This window comes from Thalassophryne amazonica, chromosome 12 (genome assembly GCF_902500255.1).
Source record: "Thalassophryne amazonica chromosome 12, fThaAma1.1, whole genome shotgun sequence".
NCBI classification, from domain to species: Eukaryota; Metazoa; Chordata; class Actinopteri; order Batrachoidiformes; family Batrachoididae; genus Thalassophryne; species Thalassophryne amazonica.
In genome coordinates this window covers 97,594,482-97,621,151 of record NC_047114.1, presented here as the reverse complement: position 1 = coordinate 97,621,151, position 26,670 = coordinate 97,594,482, and the positions used below count along the sequence as shown (strand labels likewise).

The 26,670-nt window shown below is 43.1% G+C and overlaps 1 protein-coding gene across 1 annotated transcript in view; it reads right to left on the bottom strand.

The window, feature by feature from the left end:
- LOC117522389 (transcriptional regulator ATRX homolog) overlaps positions 1-26,066 on the bottom strand; it is a 31,904-nt gene extending 5,838 nt beyond the window's left edge. Inside the window, exons 1-12 of the mRNA XM_034183781.1 lie at positions 26,040-26,066; positions 25,608-25,614; positions 23,657-23,661; positions 22,148-22,355; positions 16,190-16,327; positions 14,791-14,881; positions 14,118-14,194; positions 12,334-12,436; positions 11,720-12,259; positions 6,869-7,028; positions 6,399-6,724; positions 2,615-2,691 (exon numbers count right to left, since the gene is read on the bottom strand). Of these exons, the coding sequence (XP_034039672.1) occupies positions 2,615-2,691; positions 6,399-6,724; positions 6,869-7,028; positions 11,720-12,259; positions 12,334-12,436; positions 14,118-14,194; positions 14,791-14,881; positions 16,190-16,261 (1,446 nt within the window). The 5' untranslated portion in view covers positions 16,262-16,327; positions 22,148-22,355; positions 23,657-23,661; positions 25,608-25,614; positions 26,040-26,066. The remainder of the gene's footprint in view (positions 1-2,614; positions 2,692-6,398; positions 6,725-6,868; positions 7,029-11,719; positions 12,260-12,333; positions 12,437-14,117; positions 14,195-14,790; positions 14,882-16,189; positions 16,328-22,147; positions 22,356-23,656; positions 23,662-25,607; positions 25,615-26,039) is intronic.
- Between the last annotated feature and the right edge of the window lie 604 nt (positions 26,067-26,670).

The following is a 26,670-nucleotide window of genomic DNA, read 5'->3' as shown; positions in this document are numbered from 1 at the left end:
CTTCCTCTTCACAGTCACCCAGTCGGCCTGCTTTCCCGGCTGCTCGGGATCTGCCAGAGGGAAACTAACGGCGGCTAAGCTACCTTGGTCTGCACCGACTACAGGGGCCTGGCTAGCTGTAGAATTTTCCACAGTGCGGAGCCGAGTCTCCAATTCGCCCAGCCTGGCCTCCAAAGCTACGAATAAGCTACACTTATTACAAGTACCATTACTGCTAAAGGAGGCCGAGGAATAACTAAACATTTCACACCCAGAGCAGAAAAGTGCGGGAGAGACAGGAGAAGCCGCCATGCTAAACCGGCTAAGAGCTAGTAGCTGCACTAAGCTAGCGGATTCCTAAAAACACACAAAGTGAATAATGTGTAAATAATTTAGAGGTGATTCAGCAGAGGGAGTGCTTTAGTTAAGGCACGTGAAGATTACACTGTGAAACAAATCGTTATCTAGTTAACTAGATCAATCTAACTGCGCAGATTAAACAGCTAACAGATACAGAAAAACACCGCTGTGCTCCGGAACAGGAAGTGATACAATACCGCAGTGAGAGCCAACCACCAGTAGAGGCAAGCCATCAAATCCTATCAAAATATTTCACCAGCAAAAAATTAGCTGTAATTTTGCAATACAGAGCAGAAATAAAGGAGCTTTCTAATGAATAAATTTCAACATAAATAGTCAAATTTGAGGGAAAAAGCTAAACAGATGTCACCTTTAAATTACATCATTTTAGTGTGATAGATGCGTTCAAGTTTTTCCATATATGATATTAATCAGTAAAGAGTTTAAAATAACATGAAGACAGATTTTATAAAATTTTATATATTTAAAAGTATATTTAAATGGATTCAGATGAAATAGTTTACTCTAAAGCAGTGTTTTTCAACCTTTTTTGAGTCGCGGCACCCTTTTTATATTTACAAAATCCTGCGGCACACCACCAACTAAAATAATATTATAATGCTATTACCTCTGGTTTTGCGCAAAACCCAATTATCGCAATAGAAAATCGATACAGAAAACATCGCATTTCGAAAATCCTCAAGCATTTTGCGCTCTGATCTCAAGTAGGGCTGTCATGATTAGAAATTTCTGGAGACGATTAATTGTCAGACAAATAATTGCGATTGACGAATATATTGTCTATTTTTTTTTCTTTTTTTCCCCTTCTTTATATTCTACTATTGTAGTATAATTACACAACTCTGGAAGAACGTTTGGCTTCTGTGAAACTGGGAATGGTGCAACATTTTTATTTTTATCTTCATTTTACATACAGTCCCAACTTTTTCTGATTTGTGGTTGTTTCTGTTGCATTTCTGAAATTGTTTCTCCTCATCAGTCACGTTTTGTGCTTAAACACTACATTAAGCTCAAGACTGAACAAATAAATACCTTTGGAAAATAACAGCTGTTAAAGTTCAGAGTTCTCACCTGCTTTTTGTGATCTGTGCGTCTGAACATTTTTTTGTGTGTGTATCTCAGTTCATTCATATATTCTCATTTTTTAAATATGTTTTTAAAGATATTTGACCGTTTATTTCATCTCATGATCTCATAAATTCAGCATGCGACGCGCACATGGTGTGAACAGGACGGTAACGGCAGAATCACACCTTTAGAGAAAGTTCAGAGAGAAGTAAAAGCTTCACGTTTTCGTTTTGTTAACATGTTCACTCCATTTAAAATCCTCTCTCTGCTCCGCGCTCGCTGCGCACTGAACGTGTCGCGCCCGCATTCAGGAATCTCCCTCACCCACCCCCTCCCCTCCCTCCCTCACCCCCTCCCCTCCCTCACCCACCCCCTCCCCTCCCTCACCCCCTCCCCTCCCTCACTCACCCCCTCCCTCGCAGTCTGCAGCCTGTTAACGCCGCGCGCGTGCACATACAGGCACAGACACACACACCGACAGCTCCGCATTTTAGACGGCTTTTGAAGGAGACGGTACTGTTTTAATCGGCCGTCAGCCTCCTTGTTATTGTCCCGCCTTAAGACGAGAGCGAGGCTGCAGCACAATGACGTCAGATTCTGAGTCGTTTTATGCTTTGTGGATAAAATAAATAATTCACGGTAATCGCGAATATGAAAAATAATCGCGAATATGAAAAATACCCACGGCACCCCTGACGATCGATCACGGCACCCTAGGGTGCCGCGGCACCCCGGTTGAGAATCACTGCTCTAAAGAGACCTTCAAACAGCCAAACGCCAAACCTTCAAAAGGCCATTTTGTCTACTCAGAATTAAACTGAAATTTTCACGTGTCTGTTTTGCAACTTTATGTTTGATGCAAAGTCATCAACAAGAACAAATGGAAGAATAAAATTCTTTGGCAATAAATATCTCACACTGCACTGCTGGTTTTCTGTTCTGCATTCAAGAAATTATGTTCCATTCATACTGCATGTGTGCAAAATGTACTGATGTACGTTCTGACTCAACGTGAAATATTCATATCACACTGAAATACATTTGACTGTGATGTTCCATTAATAATTTAAATCAAATACGTCCTGCGCCTCACTGTCGGCTTCTCTTCAGTTTCTATTCATTTAGGAGGGTGATGAGAAATCTTCCAAAGGTCAGCATCTGCTTTAACTGTGTAACTGTATCGTACCTTCACAGAAGCTGGAGGACTGTGAAACTCCGGAACACGTTCCATCTCTTCCAGCATCTCCTTTAACCGCCACTTTCCTGCAAACGCAGACATGATGTCAGCACAAGTTTATCTGTGTCATCCTGAGGTCTTTGTGTCGGTGTAACGTGTTCAATAAGGACGATGTCTGTGCTCAAAGAGACAACGCAACGGTGCACAGGGTTCTGCAAGTCAACAGAGTTGGGGATAAGGAGTAGCATGAGTTTGGCTTAAGTGATAGTCGGCCCTTTTATGTATAATTTTTGGGTTGTCATGTTAACCTGGAGGGAACAGACTCTGTTCTTTCACAGCATCTTAAGGGTTCATACGTAGGAACAAATATCACTTTGTCCTGACCAGTGATGTCGGTAACGCGTTACTTAGTAAGGCGTTACTCTAATCTGACCACTTTTTTTTAGTAACGAGTAATCTAACGCGTTAATCTTTCCAAATCAGTAATCAGATTAAAGTTACTCCTCCATGTCACTGTGCGTTACTATTATTTTTGCATTGTGGGTCGATAGCAGCATTAAACTTGGTCCGTGGGCAGGGGGTCGGGGTTCGACTGAACTACACACTTTAAGCGAGCTGTGAGCTTTTCATCCGCGGTTTTCTGCAACAGCTACGACTTGTCCTCACTTCTTAAAGCGCGGTGACAACGGCACACCTGCACTGAGCTTTACAAAGACATTATGCTTTTTTTTCCTCTGAGCTGCTCCGTATCTGCTGCTAAAAACAGCTGATCCTCCGCGACGCGTCAACAACTAACACTATTTTCCACTCAAATGCACATAAACTCTCTTTCTGAGGACCACATGATGTAAAAACGCAATAAAACCTTCTTACCTGTAAATCTGGTCATGTTTTCTGCATAAATAAATGTTATCCATTCTTTGTGCTCAAACGCCAAAGCAGGGGCGAATCCAGATGGAATGGGGGCGTGGGGCAGGGATGCCCCCCCCCAAACATCCCTAGATTAAAGGTCCAGTTTTGAAGCCTTTTTTTTTTTTACTACAACTACTAATACTACTTAAAATAATAATAATTTCGACAAATAAAATGTTTAGAGAGAATTTAAATGTTGAATGATGAATTTAATAGTTACATTTATAAACAATAAAGTAAGTCCCTTCGGCTGCTCCCTTGTTTGCACTTGGGGTCGCCACAGCAAATCCAAGGTGGATCTGCATGTTGAATTGGCACAAGTTTTACGCAGGATGCCCTTCCTGACGCAACTCCACATTACATGGAGAAATGTGGCAGTTGTGGGATTTGAACCCGGAATCTTCTGAACTGAAACCAAGAGCATTAACCACTTGGCCACCACCCCTACTTAGAAATTGCAAGTTTTACTGTTACAGTGCTGTCAACAGTTAAATATGAGGTCAAGAAAGAGGTCTTTATTTTACCTTTTATAAAACAAGTACCGTATTTTCCGGACTATAAGTCGCACTTTTTTACATGTTTTGGCCGGGGGTGCGACCTATACTCCGGTGCGACTTATAAATGAAAAATATACCGGTAGGATCTCAATTAATTTACTGTAACAAAACAATTTTACGTGACAGAGTCGATCTGTTTTAAAATGGCCACCGGAAAAGGAAATGCAATGCATCATGGGCACTGTAGTATGACGGCCATCCTATAGTTCACGCTGGTCGTGATAACCAATCAGGGAACAGAACTTTGGATGCGTATTCCTCACCTCACCCACAGCGTGGGAAGCTGACGAACTCGGTGCTTGCTGTTATTCCGGCATGGCGAACAGAACAGCTTCAACCCTTGGATATCAATGTGAGCAGAGTGTTTAAGTTGACGCTGAGAGCTGCGTGGGAGCACCGGGTGAGCGACGGCGGAGGATTAGCGTGTGCACTTGGAAGGAGCTGGCGTCGATGATTGTGAAAAGCGTTTGAAGCAGACGAACATGGTGTTTATATCCCGAGACAGCTTCAACCCTTGGATATCAGTGTGAGCAGAGTTGACGCTGAGAGCTGCATGGGAGCACTGAGCGACGGCGGAGGATTAGCGTCTCCACTTGGAAGGAGCTGGATCGACACCGCTGGGAGGTCATGAGCTGTGCAGGTAGGCGCTGCATGGTTCGGCTCGCAATGTGGTCCGCAAAATACAAACATATCCGTAGGTAAAATGCAGCTCACGAGAGGGCACTCGAGGCTTGTGTGACTGTTCCTGCGACTTCTGACTACCATAGAAAAATAAAAATTTTAACGTTACTGATAACATAAGACAACGGAGAAGGCCCGAAAAAATGCCACCAAAAAGAAAATCATACTCTGCAGATTACAAGTTGCGACTGGTGAAATATGCATCCGAAAACGGTAGCCGTCACAATATTATCATCTGAACTTTTCATGTTAACATACCTGTATGTCCATGGGACTTATAGTCCAGTGGACCTTATTTATGGTTTATTTTTCTTTATAATGATAAAGTGGCTGGTGCGACTTATTTATGGTTTGTTTTTCTTTATAATGGATAAAGTGGCTGGTGCGACTTATACTCCGGTGCGACTTATAGTCCGGAAAATACGGTATTTATTTTCATTGAAGCCAAGAAAGGGTGACTATAAAGTGAGTTTTGGCAAAACAGGTATCATTGTCAAGTTGAGGTGGCAGAGAGTTGTTGTCGGCAGCTGGGGAAAGTAACTAGTAATCTAACTTAGTTACTTTTCCAATTGAGTAATCAGTAAAGTAACTAAGTTACTTTTTCAAGGAGTAATCAGTAATTGGATTACTTTTTCAAAGTAACTGTGGCAACACTGGTCCTGACCATCTAATGCTGTATTTACACATAACGATGGCACGTCACGAATGCCACAAAGTACACATTCTTGACCGCAGATCACGAATGTGATGATTCAGGGCAGAGGCGTCAGGTGTCCTCAGGAACTGCTGCAACCTGTTACCACGTGTTGCTGGAGAATCAACAGGAACCATTACACACGGTCAAGAATAAGTTTCCGTATTGTTGCGTACTATTGTGCGTAACAGCGCATCGTTAAGTTCTGTCAAGTTGTGAATGAGGCGAATTGTCTCCACGCACACCCCCATATTCATCCAACCGTCAGTTGCTGAACAATTCAGATCGCTCCTCAAAATCCACAGCAGAAGAACTTTGTGATTGCATGCTTAGTTGGGCTCTGTGCCATGGAGTGGCGCAGAAAGGAGGAGGCCACGGACTGAGCCAGATGTGTGGCTCCACGCGGCTCTCATCTCGCTCGTTTTGCCAAACATCAGGCACATGCAGCAGGTTGAACACCTGCAGGAGCGCGCTAAGGAGCATTGAAATGAAACTTTTAGCCGACTTGGCGTCACTGTACTTCAGCATACCTGCAGCAATGAAACTGAATGCGGTGCAGCAGGGTTTAATTATGCGCACATCAGAGAAGAACGCTGTCACGCTCTATTAAGGATCACAAGATGGATCAACACATTCAGTTGCGACCTCCACAACATAAGGCAAAATGAGGGTGGTGCATGACATTTGTGGAAGATTTTTTGACAGCCAAAAACATGCCCCATGAAAATCACGAATATCACGCAACAACACGCGTTATTAAGAAACCTATTCAGATGCGTTAAGTCACATTAAGAATGTCAGGAATGTGGCAAGAATGACGTAAATAGGACATTCGTAACGCATCCTGCCTATGTGTAAACGCAGCATAAATTTCAATCAGTAAAACGCTGGAGCAAAACTGATGAATGAATGAAGCTGAATTCAATGAAGATTACAAACAATCTCTTACTCTTTTTCTTAGCAGATGCTTCTTGGTTTGCAGTTGTGGAGATTTCATCCGTCTGGTCTCCTTTACCATCTTTCAGTTTCTTCTTTTTCTTCTTTCCTTCGCCTGAATGTGGAAGCAACACTTCAGTGTTCTGGACGCTCACTGCGTCTCCATCTTCTTCTCTTGCCTGTTCCCTCTTTTTCTTCTTTTCTTTCCTTGCTTTGGGAGTTTGCTTTTCCTTTGAGGCATTCTCTTGTTTGCAGTTCTTCACCTTTTTCTTCTGTGGTGTTTGGTCCTTGTAATCAGGTTCAGGCGGCGCCTCGGCTGCCTCTTGGTTCCGTTTTTTCCTGGAAGTAAACATGCTCATATTTAGGCCTTCTGTTGATGGAGCCACACTGATGCTTCAATAACCAACACATCTTGCTTTGTAAATGCTGCAGTTTTTGTTATGTGAGGCTTTGATTTGAATAAAAACTGATGTGTCCACTGACTTTTTCCTCTTGGTTTCCTCTCGGGTCTTCGTCTGGCCCACAAAGAAGCTCTTCCACCTCCTCTTCTCTTCCTTCTTCAGTCTTATTCTCTTACTCAGACTCAGTTTCTTCCTCAGACGATGTTTCTTTTTTGTTGAGGGAAGCTGCTGAATGCCGACATCTGCAGATGCCAAAACAAAGAGAAAAACCAACACAAAACAGGCTCACATTCATAAAACAGCTGAAGACAAACATCTATTAAGATGTGAATGACAGAGTTTATGGCTCCTTCACACAGTCCGAATTTGGTTGATTTGCACATAAAGCGCACATGAAGCAGGAATCGTGTGCAAACTGTGTAATTTCATAGCTGCTTCCAACATCTCATACACTTGTTGCTACAACTATTAGCGCACACCAGCGGCTGAAAGACAGAGTGTGCAATGTGAGAGCCCATTGATCCCCTTCACGGCAGCCCTTACCAAAAAGTAGTACATGCAAGTATGTTTCAAGTATACTTCCAGTTTACTTTTTATATACTTATCAGTACTATTTTTTGGTAAGGGAGGTTTTGGCCAAATTCCAGGTGGCACACGAACCTCTAACACCGCTCACTGGACACTCAGAAAATCTGTGTCCATTTGCACTGTTAACATGAAAACAGTCAGCAGACGATCACTGTCGAGCTGGATGTGATATTTGTCTAAGCACCCCACGACTGAAGTTGCCAGAGTGGTGGCTCCTCCCACAACATACGTGACATCTTGGTCTGTGTGCTGACAGGACAGGGGGCGTGGCTGGCTGACATCTCCGGTCCTGGACGTCACAGCTGCAGCACACGTCCCGTGATTTGACGGACAGGCGCGCATGTGCGTACTTGTGTGGAAATACATAAAAACATATATCGCTTTTGCGATGGGAGGACTAACAGTCCGTCAGTCCATTTGGACACGCAGCAGGCGATCTGAATGTCACGTCTGACCGGACACGTGTGTCGGGTCGTGAGCAGCACTTTCAGTCACGTACCAGCAGAAATACGCCATAACAAACAATGTTTGGTCAATTATCACATCGCATTTTTTTTTAAGAAAATACATTTATCTGCTTGTTGATTTTACCCATTTCACGCTCCTGTTATAAGACAGTGATTGTAGCGCAGTGGTAAAGTTCCTGTCTGGTAATCAGAGTGTGTGGGTTTGAAACCCGTGGCATGTTTTTCTTTTTATTTAACAGGGTTATTTAACGGCCCCTTCATGACTGCATGTCTGTGACCATGGGTCATCTACAGAGGAACAGATGGATCATATCTGTATTGCCCGCTTGATAAATGCAGTGTTTTTATATGGTGTGTGGGTTTATTTCATTTTAAATACGTCCATCTCCTTCCTCATATCAGGCAGGTTCCCACAACTTTCACAGAACAGTGATCGTAGCTTCTGTGTTTCTGACTGGCAATCAGTGTTCGAGTCCCGTGGGTGGCATATATATATATATTTTTTTTTTCAGCAGCTGCACAATGTGTAACCACATCGTGCAGCTGCTGGAGGTGTGTTCCCTCGTCACGGGTTCAGTCATACAAGCTGTTTGGCAGTGAGTCACCCTGAGTTGTACTTTATTCACTTCAGTTGTACTTTATGTACTTTAGGGACACTGCTCAAAAAATTAACAAATAATAAAAGATAACGTCTGGGAAGTTTGTTTTGTTATTTTGTTATTGTTGTTATTTTTTTTTTCCAAGAAGGGTTTGGTTCCAGAACATTTAGAAGGTGGAGCTCAAGGTTTCCCCAGAAACAGACTCCCCTGAGGAAAGCAGCAGGACCTGATGGGATCTCCCCGAGGCTGCTGAGGACCTGTGCAGATGAGCTCTGTGAGGTCCTCAGCCACATCTTCAACATGAGCCTCAGCCTGGGGGTGGTCCCCACCCTGTGGAAGACCTCCTGTGTGGTCCCAGTTCCCAAAACACCGCACGCCAAGGAAATGGCCCACTACAGACCAGTTGCCCTGGCCTCCCACCTCATGAAGACCATGGAGCGGCTCGTCCTGTCTCACCTCCGCACCGTGGTGAGCGACATCCTGGACCCGCTGCAGTTCGCCTACAGGCCCAACGTCGGGGTAGATGATGCTGTCATCTACCTGCTGCAGCGAGTGCTCACCCACCTGGAGACCGGCGGGAGCGCTGTGAGAGTCATGTTCTTTGATTTCTCCAGCGCTTTCAACACCATCAGACCGGCGCTGCTGCAGGGGAAGCTGGAGGATGTAGGTGTGGATGGACATCTCGCCGCCTGGACCATCGACTACCTCACTGACTGCCCGCAGTACGTGCGGCTGCACAGCTGTCAGTCTGAGGTGGTAAGGTGCAGCACCGGGGCCCCCCAGGGCACCGTCCTCTCGCCCTTCCTCTTCGCCCTCTACACCTCAGACTTCACCTACAACACGGACAGCTGCCATCTCCAGAAGTTCTCTGATGACTCCGCCATTGTGGGTCATGTGTCTGAGGGGAACGAGCTGGAGTACCGGTCGGTCATCACAGACTTCGTGGACTGGTGTGAGCACAACCACTTGTGTCTCAACACCAGTAAGACAAAGGAGATAGTGATCGACTTCAGGAGGAAACCACCACCTTATGCACTGGTGAACATACAGGGGGAGGACATAGAGTCCATGGACAGTTTCAAATACCTGGGTGTTCACCTCAACAACAAACTGGACTGGACTCACAACACTCACAAATCGGATGTTTTGCGCACACTATTAATCTAGCTTCTCAGAAAGCAACAGGTCTCAACCAGATATCCAGACTTCTTGGTAAAGTGAGACGGATCGTGTCTTTCTTTCACCGTAGCCCAACAGCTGCACACATTTTGGAGTGCAAACAGGATATGCTTAACGTAGCAAAACACAACCTTATTCAGGATGTCACCATCCGCTGGAACTCAAGTTATGATATGCTTGAGAGGTACCTTGAGCAGCAAGCAGCAGTGTACTCTGCACTGACAGAATGGGCTCTCAAGAAGAAAGATATCAATCAATCAATCAATCAATTTTTTTTTTATATAGCGCCAAATCACAACAAACAGTTGCCCCAAGGCGTTTTATATTGTAAGGCAAGGCCATACAATAATGATGTAAAACCCCAACGGTCAAAACGACCCCCTGTGAGCAAGCACTTGGCTACAGTGGGAAGGAAAAACTCCCTTTTAACAGGAAGAAACCTCCAGCAGAACCAGGCTCAGGGAGGGGCAGTCTTCTGCTGGGACTGGTTGGGGCTGAGGGAGAGAACCAGGAAAAAGACATGCTGTGGAGGGGAGCAGAGATCGATCACTAATGATTAAATGCAGAGTGGTGCATACAGAGCAAAAAGAGAAAGAAACAGTGCATCATGGGAACCCCCCAGCAGTCTACGTCTATAGCAGCATAACTAAGGGATGGTTCAGGGTCACCTGATCCAGCCCTAACTATAAGCTTTAGCGAAAAGGAAAGTTTTAAGCCTAATCTTAAAAGTAGAGAGGGTGTCTGTCTCCCTGATCTGAATTGGGAGCTGGTTCCACAGGAGAGGAGCCTGAAAGCTGAAGGCTCTGCCTCCCATTCTACTCTTACAAACCCTAGGAACTACAAGTAAGCCTGCAGTCTGAGAGCGAAGCGCTCTATTGGGGTGATATGGTACTACGAGGTCCCTAAGATAAGATGGGACCTGATTATTCAAAACCTTATAAGTAAGAAGAAGAATTTTAAATTATCAGCATCAGCACATTGTCTGACCAGGAGGTGAGGATGGCAGAGGAAGTAATTGAGGTCCTGAAGCCACTAAAAACTCTCACAACACTGATAAGCACTGAAGCTACACCTTCAGCATCCATGATCCTGCCCCTCAAGGGTACAGTGCTCCACTCTATGGAACCAAGTGATGGAGACAGTGCAACAGTGACCCAAGTCAAGGCTGCCATCAGAGAAAGCCTGGAGGACAGGTGCTCTTCTTGTCAGGATTTCCTCCACAAATGCACAGCACTTGACCCAAGGTTTAAACCTCTTCCTCATGTGGATGATGCCTGTCGTGACAGGATCTACAATGACAGGATCTACAACAGCCTCATCACAGAGATTACAGCCATGGAAGGAGAGGTACTGTAATAATAATAATATTAAGAATTTGATGTGCATAAAATGTCTTTTTCACTGATAATTTTGAAACAATTAATTGCTTGTGTCACTACTAGTATTCATATTAAAAATAAATATACTTTTTGTATTTTATTTTACAGAGTGAGGAGGCCAAAGGGACAGCAGCTGCTTCATCCCCAGAGACAGGACAGCCAGAGGCATCTGAATCACTTCCTCCTCTCAAGAAGTCAGCAATGGCTGAACTGTTTGGTGAGCTCTTCAAGACACAGGTGGGAAACAAAGATATTTTGCAGTTGGCGAAGGACAAGGTTGCTGCATACAGGCAGCACTTTGCAATTATTTAATATTCCTGTTTGTATTAGTCTTATATTGTTACAATAAATTGTTGGTTTAAACAACAAGCAAATTTAGGTTTTGCATTTTGTTCCCATACTGTACCAAAAATGAACCGAACCGTGACCTCAAAACCAAGGTACGTACCGAACCGTGATTTTTGTGTATCGTTACACCCCATATATATATATATATATATATATATATATATATATATATATAAAATCACACATATTCTATTTCTACCTCATTTCTTATGTGTTGTACTGTTACAAGTATTATTATTATTGCTTATCTTGCACACGCTGTTTGATGAACATTTTCCTCTACTTGCACCCACCTTGTGTGTTTAAGAGCTGACGTAACATGTGAATTTCTCCTCTGCGAGATCAATAAAGTTTTATCTTTATCTCCCCTTACCAGTGGAGTCCAGGTTCTCCTCTTTGCCTCTGCTGACACCTGCTGGTCTTCCATCAGACCACACCTCCTCTGCCTCCCACTGTCTCTCCTTTTTCCTCTTTTTCTCCTGTTTTCCCAGCGGACTTGCAGCGGCTTCCACCTCACAGGCCCTCATCTTCTTTTTCAGTTTCTTTTTCTTCACAGCAGGAGCTTCCACTTCCTCATCCACCTCATTTCTCTTTGGTTTCCTCTTCTTTACCTTCTTCCTCTCCTGAGGTACATCCTGAGACACCTCCTCCTCCTCCTGATGCTGCTCCTCTTCTTCTTGTCTCTTTTTGGCAGTCAGAGGTGCATCGCTGGGCGGTTCTATGCTGAGAAGGCTTGGCGTGTCTGCAGAGGAAACCTCCACATACTTTCTGCTCTTCTTCCTCTTTCGGGGAACTTTGGGGTCACTGCAGGACTCGGCAGTCTCCTCGGGGAGCAGTTGGCTGGTTTCTCTTTCTTCCTCTCTGATGTTGAGGATGATGGAGGAGTCCGGATCTGCCCCCACCATCCTCTTTGCTGCAACACAACCATTTGACACATTTGAGAACAAACACTACTAAAGGACGACGAGAAAAAAAGCTCTGTCGTACCAACGTCAGCGGGGGCAGGGCTGCCGCGCTCCTCTGTGGTGGTCGATGTCGCCGCCTGCTCCTCTGGCCTCTGAGTGGGTGTGACTGTATCGTCGTCCATCATCTAAAGCAAAGCATTAATCAACCACAAAAACAGAAAGGCCAAATTACACTGCCAAAAAAAAAAAAAAAAAACATCTAAAGAAGCCGGACACTTCTGAAAGAGCATTCTTTAAACAAATGAAACTAAGATCAACCTGTACCAGAATGATGGGAAGAAGAAAGTATGGAGAAGGTTTGTAAGGGCTCAGGGTCCAAAGCAAACCACGTCTCCTGTAAAACATCGGGGGGGGCAGTGTGATGGCATGAGCACGCATGGCTTCCTATTCTGAAGTCTACAGGGAGATATTCTCATAATCAGCCAAATGCAGCAAAGTTGATTGGATGGCACTTTACAGTACAGATGGACAATGACCCAAAACATACTGTGAAAGCAACCAAGGAGGATTCTTAAAGCAGAGAAGTGGCTGAGTCAGTCACCAGATCTCATGCATTTTAACCTGAAACCGAAGGACCCACAAACAAGCAACAACTGAAGGCATCTGCAATAAAGACCTGGCAAAGCACCACAGAGGAGGAAACCCAACATGTGGTGATGTCCATGGGTTCCAGACTTAAGGCAGTCATTGCTTTAAAAGGACTCTCAACAAAGTATTAAAATGAACATTTTATTTATGGTAATGTTTAACTCATCCAATTACTTCTGAGCCCCTGAAACGAGGAGACTTTGTAGAGAAACGATTACAATCCCTAAACATTTCATAGAATATTTGTGTTCAACCCCTTGAGTTAAACCTGAACATCTGCACTTCAGCTGCGTCTCAGTTGTTTCATTTCAAATCAAACATGGTGGCACGCAGAGCCCCAAATCATGGAAAGTGTGTCACTGTCCAAGTATTTCTGGGCCTAACTGCATATACATGAATCTTTGTAACAAGCAGTTATTCCATAATAATTTAATCAATTTGAAAATCTGACCCTCATGTCACAACTTGGTACCCTGTTATAAAGAAATACCCACATAGTAAGACCATTTGGCTGCTCCCTTGTTTGTCCACTCGGGGTCCTCACAGAAGAAGTGGATCTGCATGTTGATTTGACATAAGTTTACACCAGATGCCCTTCCTGACGCAACTGCATATGACATGCAGAATGGGCAGGGTTTGAACCGGCAACCTTCCAAACTGGGAACAAGTGCACTTAACGCACTTGGTCACCACCCCCTGCCATGATAAAATACCTACATACAAGTGGGAAAACTTTAAAATCAATTTTAATTCTAACCTTGACTCGAACCCTGACTCCTAATCTTAACCATAAACCCGAACATGGCTGCACTACATCCAAACAGAATCTAGAATCATTAATACGGCCACGTACGAATCAACTCTGACACATCACATATTACTGATGTGAGGTCATATGTCAGCAAAGTGAAAAAGTTTCAAAATTAAAGTCAGATGATGTTTAGACTCAGGACCCCTCTGAGAAAATGAAAAAAAAAAAAAAAAATAGGTGTAATTTAACCTCTAGGGGCACTGCTTCCTGCATGATAGATGTGTCGTCACTGTGACAGGAATAAAATTTTGAGTTACGGCTTGCATTTTATTTTCTAGAAGTATACACTTACTGAATTTTTGTCATATTGAACTGAGGTGTTGACCACATGGACAAACTTTATTCTTTTTCAGAGCATATTTGTTTAATTAGCTACAAAAATCCCCTTAATAAAAAAAAGTCAGTACCTTTGCTTTCTCCTCCTCCTCTTCTCCTCTTTCATCTTCCTCCTTTACTTTTTCACTTTTGATGTCACTCTCTGGGTCTGGATGAGAACAAAGGCAAAAAAAAGTTCTTATTCTCTTGTAAAAGTTCTGTGGCACATTAAACTATTCATTAAATGTGACGTTTACAGGCACAGTCTTTAGTCGCTTTTCTTAAAGAACAAACAGCTCTGTCACCCGAACGTTCCAGGACATTCGGCATTCTGGGAATTTACAAAAACAACAAAATGCAGTCAAAAAGAATAACACAGCTAATAATCGCTTCATCAACGCTTTTATATGTAATTCTGTTTGTTCCCAGTGACTTTTCAAATAGACTGTAAGATCTGTTTTTTCATTTAAGGTTTAATTATCTGAACATTTTAAACTTTTAAACCAAACTGAACATTTCTCAAACAGATGAACCTTTTTCTTGTAACCATTTAATCGCCACACATTCTTTTTTTTTTTACTAAAACAATCACGTGGGGTTTGAAATCTTCTGCGGAGGCTGTAAAGAACCACGAACGCACCAAACCCTCCCAGAGTTTCCTCACAACACGTTGTGACTTTTCTCAGCACCGTGAGAAAAAAGTGCCAGACGTTACATTTAAAGAACCAGTTGATGTTCAACATCTACAGGACTGGCTGCTTATACCTGCAGGGGGCAGGGCTTCATGTCCATCCAGCTGCTCATTGGTCTCCTCACCTGCCATGTCACAAGTAGTGGGCGTGGCCTCACTGCCTTCCTGCAGCAAGGAAAAGCATCGTATGCAGATATACGATCATTTTTCGTCAGAGTGACCTTCACAGAAATGATGGAAACATAAAAATAAATAAGTAACTTAAAGACAAAAGATACATCTGTTTATGTCTAAGTGCAAGTTTGGACACATGAGACAAAAAAACAAACAGCTGATTCTGTAAATACTCAAATCTCAGCGCAGCAGGTCGTGTAAACTGGGCACAAAAAAAAGAACCTCTGAAAAAGAATCAGATGAACCTTCTGAAGCCCACAAACCACCAGCAGGTTTGAACAACAGGATTACTGAGAAATAATAATAAATAATAATAATAATAATAATACTACCTTTAAATATTTTATTTAAATTACACTGCTACAAACATGGAGACTCCAGTTTGGGACTTGGACTCGAGTCACAGTTAAGTTGCACACACAAGGACTTGAGACTTGAGTTGCAACTCGGCCACAAAGACTTGAGAATAGACATAACTTGCGGTCAAAGACTTGAGAATGGACTTGCAACTCGACATCAAAGACATGAGACTTGACTTGGACACTTGACTTGGACACAAGTTCAAAGACTTGAGACTTAAACACTTGAGACTCATGACGAAAGACTTGAGACTTGACAAACACTTGAGACTCATGACGAAAGACTTGAGACTTGACTTGCGACTCAAGCTCAAGGACTTGAGACTTGACTTGGATTCGTGACAAAAGACTTGAGACGTGACTTGTGACTCGAGCTCAAGGACTTGAGACGTGACTCGGACCCGTGATGAAAGACTTTAGACTTGACTTGCGACTCAAGCTCAAAGACTTGAGACCCATCTTGGACTTGCAAAAAATGACTTGTGAACATCTCTGCACTGCTGAACAGCGCCAGAATCTATCAGAAGAGAAATGAGTGGATTTACAGATTTCATTGAACTAAAGATGTACACTGAACAATCCAGAAGAGTCATCAAATCAAAGCTGAAACTAGTAAAATTACATCAACATCACTTGATTCAAAGTATCATTTCGAAATCTGCCAAAAATGCAATGTTGGTTTATTTATAGCAAGATCACCAGATTTCCCGATCGGCTTTATACATTTCTCTGATCCTGTAACGGTTCCTGGAACTAACAGCGTCAACCTGACAGTTGCAGATTTTAAGTCCAGGAGCAGAATTTCCTGTTGATGGCTCAAAACTTTATGAACAGTTTGTTTTCTTTGAGCTCAGACAGGAGAACTCCTGAAGTCACGCTGAAACACAACACAGCTGTACTGACCAACACATACTTCATTCTCCCAGTTCCCATACTGCACCTGGGCGGCGCTGCCATTGTCGTCTAAGGAGGCGCGGCTGACTGTCTGAGTGCAGGGAGGCGTGGTCTCCATTTGACTGACAGGTGTGTGCTCTGATGCAGAAGCTTCACCTGTGACCTCAGAAGCAGATTCTGGTTCCTGAGGACGGCATGAAGACCAAATCATTCTACTAATATTCACAAATGACACCTCTTGGCAAAGTTCTGCTACACCTGCATTAACTGTGCACTAGGTGGAGATACTGCTCCATTTCAAGAACCTTGGGACTGGATGAATGTGTTGCTTATATTAGTAGATTCAGGTTGTATTTCTACATACTATGTCTTGAAATAAGACCAAAGGAAGGAAAAAAAAAAAAAAAAAAAAATCAACAAAGCTCAGACGTCATGCAAGACTAAACAGAAAGACACTTATTTATAAGCTGATCTGGCAACATTAAAAATCTTCACAGTGAACAGAAATTTACTGCTTATTTTCAGCTCCCAACTGTTAGATGTTTCTCAGTTTTTAAAAATCTCTCCTCTGAGCATCTTCATGCACAAAAACAGAAATTACAGCTGTTTTGTGCTGGTGGTTGTCACCTGTTACCAGGTAAACCTGATGGTATTTTGCATTAAATTTGACAAATGATGGAAAATTCTACATTGTTTAATGAACACTGTTTAATGCACAGACATACACAGACATCCTTCACAGCTCTGCAGGGTCGACCACGCTGTGCTGGAAAACCTGATTCCTGCAGAGGATGAAATGCAGCGACATTTAATGTCATCGTGCCAGGAAAGTTTTCAGCCCCAAAGCTTCTCACAGAACAGGTTTATTAAAGCATGAGAGAGAGAGAGAGAGAGAAAGAGAGAGAAAAGAAACCAGCCCCCAGACAGCCCCCCAGAACAAATAATGCACCTCAGCCAGTCTCAATCCTCTGCAGAATAAGTTTCAGATGTGCAGAGGGTGAGCCGAAGGAAAGACGCTGTGACCATGCCAGGAACCACCAACTACTCCTGTTTTTAATGCTCAACAACGCTCGTTTCTTGAAACTGCCATCTGTGTTGGAGCAGGACACCGAGCCTTAAGAAGAATACATTAAAACTGTAAAACGCCTAAAACCATCATCTCAGATTAAAACTATAACTCTGTGCTAAAATACCCTTGGCCGTATGAGCATAACAACAGGAAACAGAATGTGACCTTGTGACCTCTTCAAATAGTTCAAGGTTAGCCATCTTTGAACCTGTCCAAGGTCTGTGTCCCAAGAACATTCCCTGTGAATTTGAAGCCTCTGGCAGTAACAGGACAGGACTTATGCTGAGCAAAGACAGACAGACAGACACAAAGCCTTCGTAATACCCAATGGCCATATTTTGGCCTCGGGTTAAAAAAAAAAGAAAAAAGAAACAAACAAAACCAGTGTAAGAACAATAAAGTCAAACTGTTTTGGGGCTATTCTACAGAGCACTACTGCTTCCTGTTTAATCCCAAATAGCAAATCGGGGAACATTTTGAAACATCGTAGTAACTTTTTGATTCATCTTTGTTGGCCTTGAACAAACTTAGTATACGTAGTTACGGCCATCATCGGCACCCGATTTACAAGCAAGGTCCTGATTCTAGATATCTTTCATAGTACATAGTAACTTTTGGGTATTTGTAGACTTAACAGCTTTATCATATTCAAACTTTTTAAACAGGGTATTCACAGACACTACAGCTTGAAACTTGTCTGATTGTGCTCCATCAAGGGAAAAATTTGAAGCCAACGCAGAATTTGTTTTGTTTTTTTCCAAAGTGGAACAGCTTGAGTGCCTTTATTTCCTTTCTGGGTGGGTTGCCAGGTCTGCACTTTATAAGCCAGCCTATTAGGCAAGTTGGATTAAGCTGTTCCATCCTATGTTTGCACCTTTTTTTGGATCATGAGCGATCGTAGTTGAGTGGCGCTCTGTGGAATAAACCTGTCACCAAATTAACAGGGTGTATATTGAAAACCTGGTGAGCTCTAATACACCAGATCAATCCAAAAAGTCTGTTATGCAAGTAGAGCATTTTGCAATATCCAGCAATGCCCTACGCACAGTACAAGCTTTTTCACACTCTCGGTCACTTCCGGGTGTGACGCGTGAGGTCAAAGAGTTTGTAAACTGCAGTCTGGAGGCATCATGACTGACTGTGTTGGCAGCGAGAATGACAGAAACTTTGATTATTTTTCCCGTTAGAGTGTTGATTCCTTGAAAGATGTTTTGTGAAAATGTGGTGTTGGTGTCCAAGGAAGACAGACTGAAGCTTTTACTGCACACAACCTGAAAATTCAGGTTTTGCCTGACTCGAACTACTGCTGACCCAGACACAGTCTATTCGTAAACAAAGAATCAGCTGATCGCCGTTTCACTTTGTGGACCTCTAGAAATTTACATTTGTATTTCCGAGAGTGTGAAATAAATTATTTGTGAACAATAAAATGAAATTAATCATGGATCTGGTTGGTGAATGGCAGCTGGACGGTGTCTCTAGTAATTAATCCTGAAGTAAGTGTCTGGTCGGTTTCCCTGCATGTTCTGTGTCATTTATTAGGCTTATAGGCACATGTGCCTATAACCCCACTAAGGTTAATTATGGAGTTCCACAAGGTTCTGTGCTAGGACCAATTTTATTCACTTTATACATGCTTCCCTTAGACAGTATTATTAGAAAGCATTGCTTAAATTTTCATTGTTACGCAGATGATACCCAGCTTTATCTATCCATGAAGTCAGAGGACACACACCAATAAGTTAAACTGCAGGAATGTCTTTCAGACATAAAGACATGGATGACCTCTAATTTCCTGCTTTTAAATTCAGATAAAACTGAAGTTATTGTACTTGGCCCCACAAATCTTAGAAACATGGTGTCTAACCAGATCCTTACTCTGGATGGCATTACCCTGACCTCTAGTAATACTGTGAGAAATCTTGGAGTCATTTTTGATCAGGATATGTCATTCAAAGCGCATATTAAACAAATATGTAGGACTGCTTTTTTGCATTTGCGCAATATCTCTAAAATTAGAAAGGTCTTGTCTCAGAGTGATGCTGAAAAACTAATTCATGCATTTATTTCCTCTAGGCTGGACTATTGTAATTCATTATTATCAGGTTGTCCTAAAAGTTCCCTGAAAAGCCTTCAGTTAATTCGAAATGCTGCAGCTAGAGTACTGACAGGGACTAGAAGGAGAGAGCATATCTCACCCATATTGGCTTCTCTTCATTGGCTTCCAGTTAATTCTAGAATAGAATTTAAAATTCTTCTTCTTACTTATAAGGTTTTGAATAATCAGGTCCCATCTTATCTTAGGGACCTCATAGTACCATATCACCCCAATAGAGCACTTCGCTCTCACACTGCAGGCTTACTTGTAGTTCCTAGGGTTTGTAAGAGTAGAATGGGAGGCAGAGCCTTCAGCTTTCAGGCTCCTCTCCTGTGGAACCAGCTCCCAATTCAGATCAGGGAGACAGACACCCTCTCTACTTTTAAGATTAGGCTTAAAACTTTCCTTTTTGCTAAAGCTTATAGTTAGGGCTGGATCAGGTGACCCTGAACCATCCCTTAGTTATGCTGCTATAGACTTAGACTGCTGGGGGGTTCCCATGATGCACTGAGTGTTTCTTTCTCTTTTTGCTCTGTATGCACCACTCTGCATTTAATCATTAGTGATCGATCTCTGCTCCCCTCCACAGCATGTCTTTTTCCTGATTCTCTCCCTCAGCCCCAGCCAGTCCCAGCAGAAGACTGCCCCTCCCTGAGCCTGGTTCTGCTGGAGGTTTCTTCCTGTTAAAAGGGAGTTTTTCCTTCCCACTGTTGCCAAGTGCTTGCTCACAGGGGGTCGTTTTGACCGTTGGGGTTTTTCTGTAATTATTGTATGGCCTTGCCTTACAATATAAAGCACCTTGGGGCGACTGTTTGTTGTGATTTGGCGCTATATAAATAAAATTGATTTGATTTGATGTGCCTGTGATTTGGATCAATAAATAATGAACACAGGTGGGAAAAAAACGCATTGATTTGCATCACGACGGAGCAAGGCAACAGATTACGCTGCCCTTTGAAAAGATGACGATGACAAATCATTCCCTGACCCGACATCCGAACTCGAGTCCAGCTGGCTGGATGATAAGAGTGGCAGGACTCGATTCATTTAACCCGCGCACTGCCGCACAATTCGCCGGGCCAACATGACCTGCTGGATGCCGTGCTGTGTACTGCTGGACACCGCGTTATATAAATTAATTATTTTATAGTGGATTAACCATTTGCTCTCAGAGATTGGCTGATAAAACCATCTCTAATCACTCCGGAAGCACAGAGGAATTTTCTCCAAGAGCTTTTCTTGTGCGCTTCTTGGGATGGAAAAAGCATTTGGGATCATCTCAAAGGTAATTATTTATAATATTTATATTCTAATGTCTTGATAAAACAGTTGCATTTTCACTCCTTCTTAAAAGCATCTGTAAAATTATGTTCATTGTGGATTTAAACAGTTGACTGACTGACGCTGTCACTGACCAATTGAGCGTCTGTTTACGTTTTTACATCTCTCGACCTCTGAACCAGCCTGATCGCGCATGCACATTTCCAGAGTGCGAAAAGGCTTATTTGCTGTACAGCAGACAATCTCTCTCTCAGAATCGATGGAAGATCATAACAAATATATTACAAATCCTCTAAATTATTCATTGATGGTATTATGTAAAAAAAGAAAAAAGTCTCAGGATGTGACTTTCTTCTTAGCATCAGTGCAGCAGTTCATGAATGAAATGTTTGGTGCAAGGAAAGACGGTAACGTTCTCCAGATTTCCCAGCAATGAGCACCAAAACAAACTTTGGTTAAAGGCAATCTGCAGGGATGAGGTAGATCTGGGTCACCTTGGATTCCCACAAAGCATTCCAGGATCTGCAGTCAACACTTTGTCAACAATGTGTTTCTAAGATTCATTTTGTTTGTCTTCTATTTTTCAAAATTCAAATGCCACTTTATTTTTCAAAAGAGGCAGGCCACAGCTCGTTTCAAAGTCAATCCCTCTCCGTGTGAATCGAGGAATGTTGTTGTGGCAACCACCTGTTAGCGAGGAAGGTTGTCTCTTGGTTGAAGAGACACCTGTGGTTTAACGCAGGAATGTCGTTGCACGTCGACAAACACACGGTCCTTGACAGACCCTTAGCCTGGTCCGATGGCTGGGGAATCCCAGACGATCGGGGGTCTGAGGACCTTCATAGCCGTTGGGTTACAAGCCATCACCTCCTCCGCCTTTGAGGACTTCTTGCTTCACCACAGCCCAGTTAGCCGTCTCGTGTTCTGGGTTCCTGTTGAGCTTTCATGGTTACCACAGCAGCCACAGGGCACAGAAGGTCCCCACTATATTTCACTCCAGCAGGCAATCCTCTACTTGATTCATTACCCAGGTGTCACGATGCGGACTAGGAGTTGAAATAACACAGTCCGATCCAAGAAACACTTTCAACGCCTTCTCTGACAATCCATCCGCACAAATCCCACGAGATGGTGCAAGTTCTCGAAGCTTTTTCACTCAAACCGCCGGCCTGGAGCTACTGCGTGCCAAGAGCATTATGAGAAGTTGTGAAATCGACGTGTCTGCCACTTGTTGCATGACTAGAGGATTAGGAGCAGGTGAATATGCTTCTGCTGACTGCAGAAAATATGATGGAACTGTAAATTCCTGGATACGTAAGAAGTGGACTTTGGTGAAAATGTAACTGCAGATATTAAAGAACAACATTTGCAAGAGTTTAGAAATAATAATAAAAGTACAGCACTGAGGCCTTTCAGACACGGCAAGTCACCATGTAGCAGCTTCCCTTGTGTATTACTACAGACCATCAGGTGTTCAATCATTTGGACCTTTTTGAGTGTTTGTGTTCGTCACGTAGTAACCAAACATGTTTCAGGGTCAGCCCCGCCTCACTAACCTGCTTCAACTCTTTGTCATCTTTTGTTTGTTCCTGGCTCGTCTCGCTGTCTGAGCTTGAGGCCTCTGCAGCATCAGGAGTCTGGAGTTGATCCTCTGTCTGATCAGAAGCCGGTCTGCCGGAGACGACCTGGTTGAGTTCCAAATCTGGACCATCAGAGTCGGAACTGAAGCTTTTGGTCGAGTTTGTCGCCTGTGCAGATGCGTCAAACAAACAAGAGCAAATACTGAAACCAATGACTGATTAACCAGAGGCCCGCCCCTTTCCTGTCAACAGTCCAAGCAGAACAGTCTGAACTCAGACTATGTGGCATGGTGAAAATGTCTTTTTTTTTAAGTCCTGATATCTTAAAAACTCATGAAGATATAAAGCTGAAACTTTGCATGTTGTGTACTGGGGATAACATTATTTTGTGAACATATGAAGAAAAATGGAGGCATTCTGTCAGGAACACTGTCTGGAATCACCAGATTCCAGACAGTGGAGACTGATGCATTGATAATAATAAGACAATTCCAAATGGAGAGTTATTAATTTTAAAATTTCTATTTATTTTAACTCATTTCCAGGTCCTCTGTGTGCTAAATGTTAAGGAAAAATAGATTCTAATTAGTCAACCCCTAGTGCCCTCCCCTTCCCTGTTCCTCCAATCACAGAGCTGCTGCTGGGGGGGTTTCAGGATCATTAAGTTACACCGTAGTGAATTACCAGGGGGTGAGCATGCCTGAATCCACCTTATCACATCAAATCATCTGGGTTTGAAGGTGGGAATAAACCAGATTTGCATAACCGGGATCAGGAGATCCTGGAACACACAGTTCATCCTGGATCTTTGGCATAAAGAACGAGGTGCTGTTTTCTGCTGTGAACAGCAATCATCACTAAGAATTTACAACTCGGAATCAAAAAAAATGTTAATAAATAGCAATGATAACATACTAATAACTCAGCTCTCCAAAGTGTGGCTGAGGATCCATGTTCCAAGTCCTCTATCAGCCCTGAGGCCTGTTGGAGTCGCTGCACCGACACAACAGAAAGAAAACTTTGACACTGAAGCTCCCAACATGCAGAGACAACAACGCAAACGGATGAAGACAAGCAGACGGTGCAGAATGTGTCTGTATGTATTTTACCGGCATAAAATAACAGTGAAGCTTCTGCCCGTCTCTGCACTCATGATCAGAGTGAGTGGACAGCAGGCACGCAGCCATCAGGCTGGGACGGGATCAGCACCAGTGATGTTTAAATGCTGACGAGCCAAATGTGTTTGAGTACATTTCTTAGAATAGATACAACAAAACTCATTGAAAAAAAGAATCAAAAATATATCCTGCTGCACCACCTTCTTCTTCTTGTGTACTTTTTGTGTTCTCCAGTGAGCAGGACAACACAAAGAACCCTAAGCAGCTACGAGCTCCCTTTTTGGAGGATGTTCTGGAAAATAATGTATTTCTAAGATCTTATTCTCATAATGTAAGTTTTTCTGTGCAACAAGCTGTTGTCCCATATGCACGCTCACTGCAGAGAATCTTGGTGTGTGTGTGTGTGTGTGTGTGTGTGTGTGTGTGTGTGTGTCCACAAGATGCCGTGAACTGGCACAGAAACATGGGCACCACTTCTTCCAGAAGATGCAGATGTATTTTCTTTATTTCTTTTGGCTCCTCAGGAGTTCAGGGTCTCACCAGTGGATTTGTCTCCACCTCACTTGAATTTATTACAGAACTATGATTTTTTTTTTTTTTGATCCCCATATTCTTGAGGGTGCACCTGTAAGCTGCAGTATCTGACGATGAGTGTGTCATGTGTGTGTGGGCCTGTGCGTTTGTCTGTAATAACATGCATATAACATTTCACCTCAGGATGAAACACGGCAGGTCTGACTGCAGCTCCCACGTCGTGCTCAAACTGCAGATACACACACTGCAGTCATGCACCTTTTTGCATGAGCCTGAACCCACATTCAGGTAAAAATCCAAGTAAATTTTCATGTGACATTGCTGAGCTTAAAAAGTTTTACTTTTTCTTTTTTTTAACAATTTGCAATATTCCATTGGGAAACTTTACATAGAAATAGTAGAGAAGCTTGAATCTTCGACTGGACTGGGTTGCTTGACACGAGGACGTTTCGCTTCAAATCACAGAAGCTTCCTTAGCTAAAATTCTTGCTCTGGTAGTCTGACTTCTGTCTGATCCTTGTAGAGAAGAACAAACAGAAGCCACAAAAGCTGGAGTTTTAAACCTAACCAGACCCCTCCTACCGAGAGGCAGACTGCTATTGGCTAGTGATCAAACAATTGCTTTAATTAGCACCTATTGTACTCTAGTTAGCACCCTCTTAATAACAGGGTTGCTGTCCTTCCTAACGATGGGACTGATGCCTCTCCTGACGACGTGAATGATTCAAGCTTCTCTACTATGGAAACCACCCGGACAACTGAGAACCTTCACAGAAACTTTACATAGAAATTAATGTCAACGGGAATTAACTAGAATTTTGGGGTAATTTCTAAAAACTGTAACATATACAAACAAAGTCAAACAGACATTGTGTCATAAGCAGCGACATGCATGCAAACATTTCTTATATAATTTTTTTAACATTCTTTTCTGGGGTGGGGGGACCCACACTGATTGGCTGATTGCTGAATAAAATAAACATTTCCTGTGGTTCCCCGTGGAGGATTGCACTGTGCACACAGGGGGTGTGGCCTCTATCACCCCACAGTAAATAGCTGCGTGCATACAATTGAAGAATGCAAAGTACATGGTCAGAAAGTCAACTAAACCTGCATTAAATCTGGTCATTTTAACCAAACTTGTGCTGCAAGATGGAAGGTTTTTCCCAATATGACATTTAAGTCCCTGTTACAGGCTAAATTTTACTTTTTTTTAGTTTTGCACATTTCCATTTGATTGATGTTAATTCCTAATGAAAGCTTCCAACTTAGAAAAACTCACGGGGTTTTCTAAGTTTGGTGATTGTGCAGGATTTGGGATCCAGTGTGTGGATCCCAAACCTGGAGAACAGACCTGCTGCAATTCAAGTTCCTCTCTGGGGACAGTATGGAGAAAGAACCAGACCAAACTGTCTGAAAAAAACAAAAACAAACAAAAAACATGACTCAGTCAACTGAAGACTGTTCATGCATTTGGCGTTTTCCCCGTCCTCCTCACCCCAAAAGTGACTCATGTTTACATCCACATGCAAAGACAGCTGGAGACGTGTGATCAGAAACTGCTGCAGGTGAGAACGCAAAGTCCAACTACAGACCAGCGCAAAGTCCGACTGGAGACCATCAAAGTCTTTTGTGACTATCTCTCTCAATCTCAAACTCCGAGGACACTGAGACAAGAACGTCCCTGCTGAGTGCAAACAGATACACATCTGATGGCCAAGTCCAGGAAGTCCACTGAAATCGTGGATCTTAATTCTTGATAGGGGACAGCTGCAAACCCAGACAGGCGGACTCCTCACTCAGCCGCTCGGCTTCGGGGGATTTACTCTTTGTCTCTTTCCAGAGAGACGTCAGGTCTGATTACACTGCAGCTGTGCAGTCAGCTTCATCATCATGCTGTTTGTAGAAAACACTTGTAAGTTTGGTTTTGGTACATATAGATATTTACTCTCATTCCAACAGCGATGTGCTGCAGCTCCTTTTGTGCAAACGTGGAGCTGATCACACTCACGGACCTCGACGTTTCTGTTCATGGAGCATTTTACCATCAACCCACAATCATGAGAGCAGCGCCGTGACGGGCGCTGAGGTTCTCAGTCAGGCTCACAGGTTCTGGCCGTGACCTGTGACGGCTTTTCACTGCAAACAAAGACTTTCAGCTTTGCAGCTTTCAGTAACTTTTGGGGGATTTTAATTTGGTGACCTTCTTGCCTCACCTCTGCCTCCGGCCGTGCTTCCTGGTCCTTTTCATGGGCGCTCTCACTGTCAGCGTTTGTGGTTTTGGTTTCAACAGGAGGATCCTGAAGCCGCTCAGAGACTGTCTCCTCGTCTGTCCCCACACAGAGACGCTCTGCAGCATCCAGCTTCAGGTCTGAAACATTACAGTTAAAGGTTCGATTCATGGTGCGCCGACTTGAAGTGAGCTAACGTATGAAGACAAAACCACAACCTTACGAATGTCTGCAATCAAAAACCAAATGCAGAAACCAAACCAGATTCAGATCTAGTTTTGTTATCATCATCATCATCATGCAGGGTCTTTTTGAACATTGTTTTCAGCACTTTGGAAATCAATGACAAGAATCAATAATATAAAGCAGGTGTTTCATTCGACCACCTACAGATGTAGTTCGGTTCAGATCCAGACAGAGTTCCAGGTGTGACGCTCTGCAGAATGTCGACTTTTAGAGAAGAAAGAAATATAAACGAGGTTCAATGTTTTACAGTTTACATGTGAAATTTATGATAAATATTTCTGAATATAACCAACAACCAGCCAGCGTACGCCACACCGCCTTCACTCGGGTTAGCAGTCACCGTGTCACATCGCTCAGCATTTGCATAAAA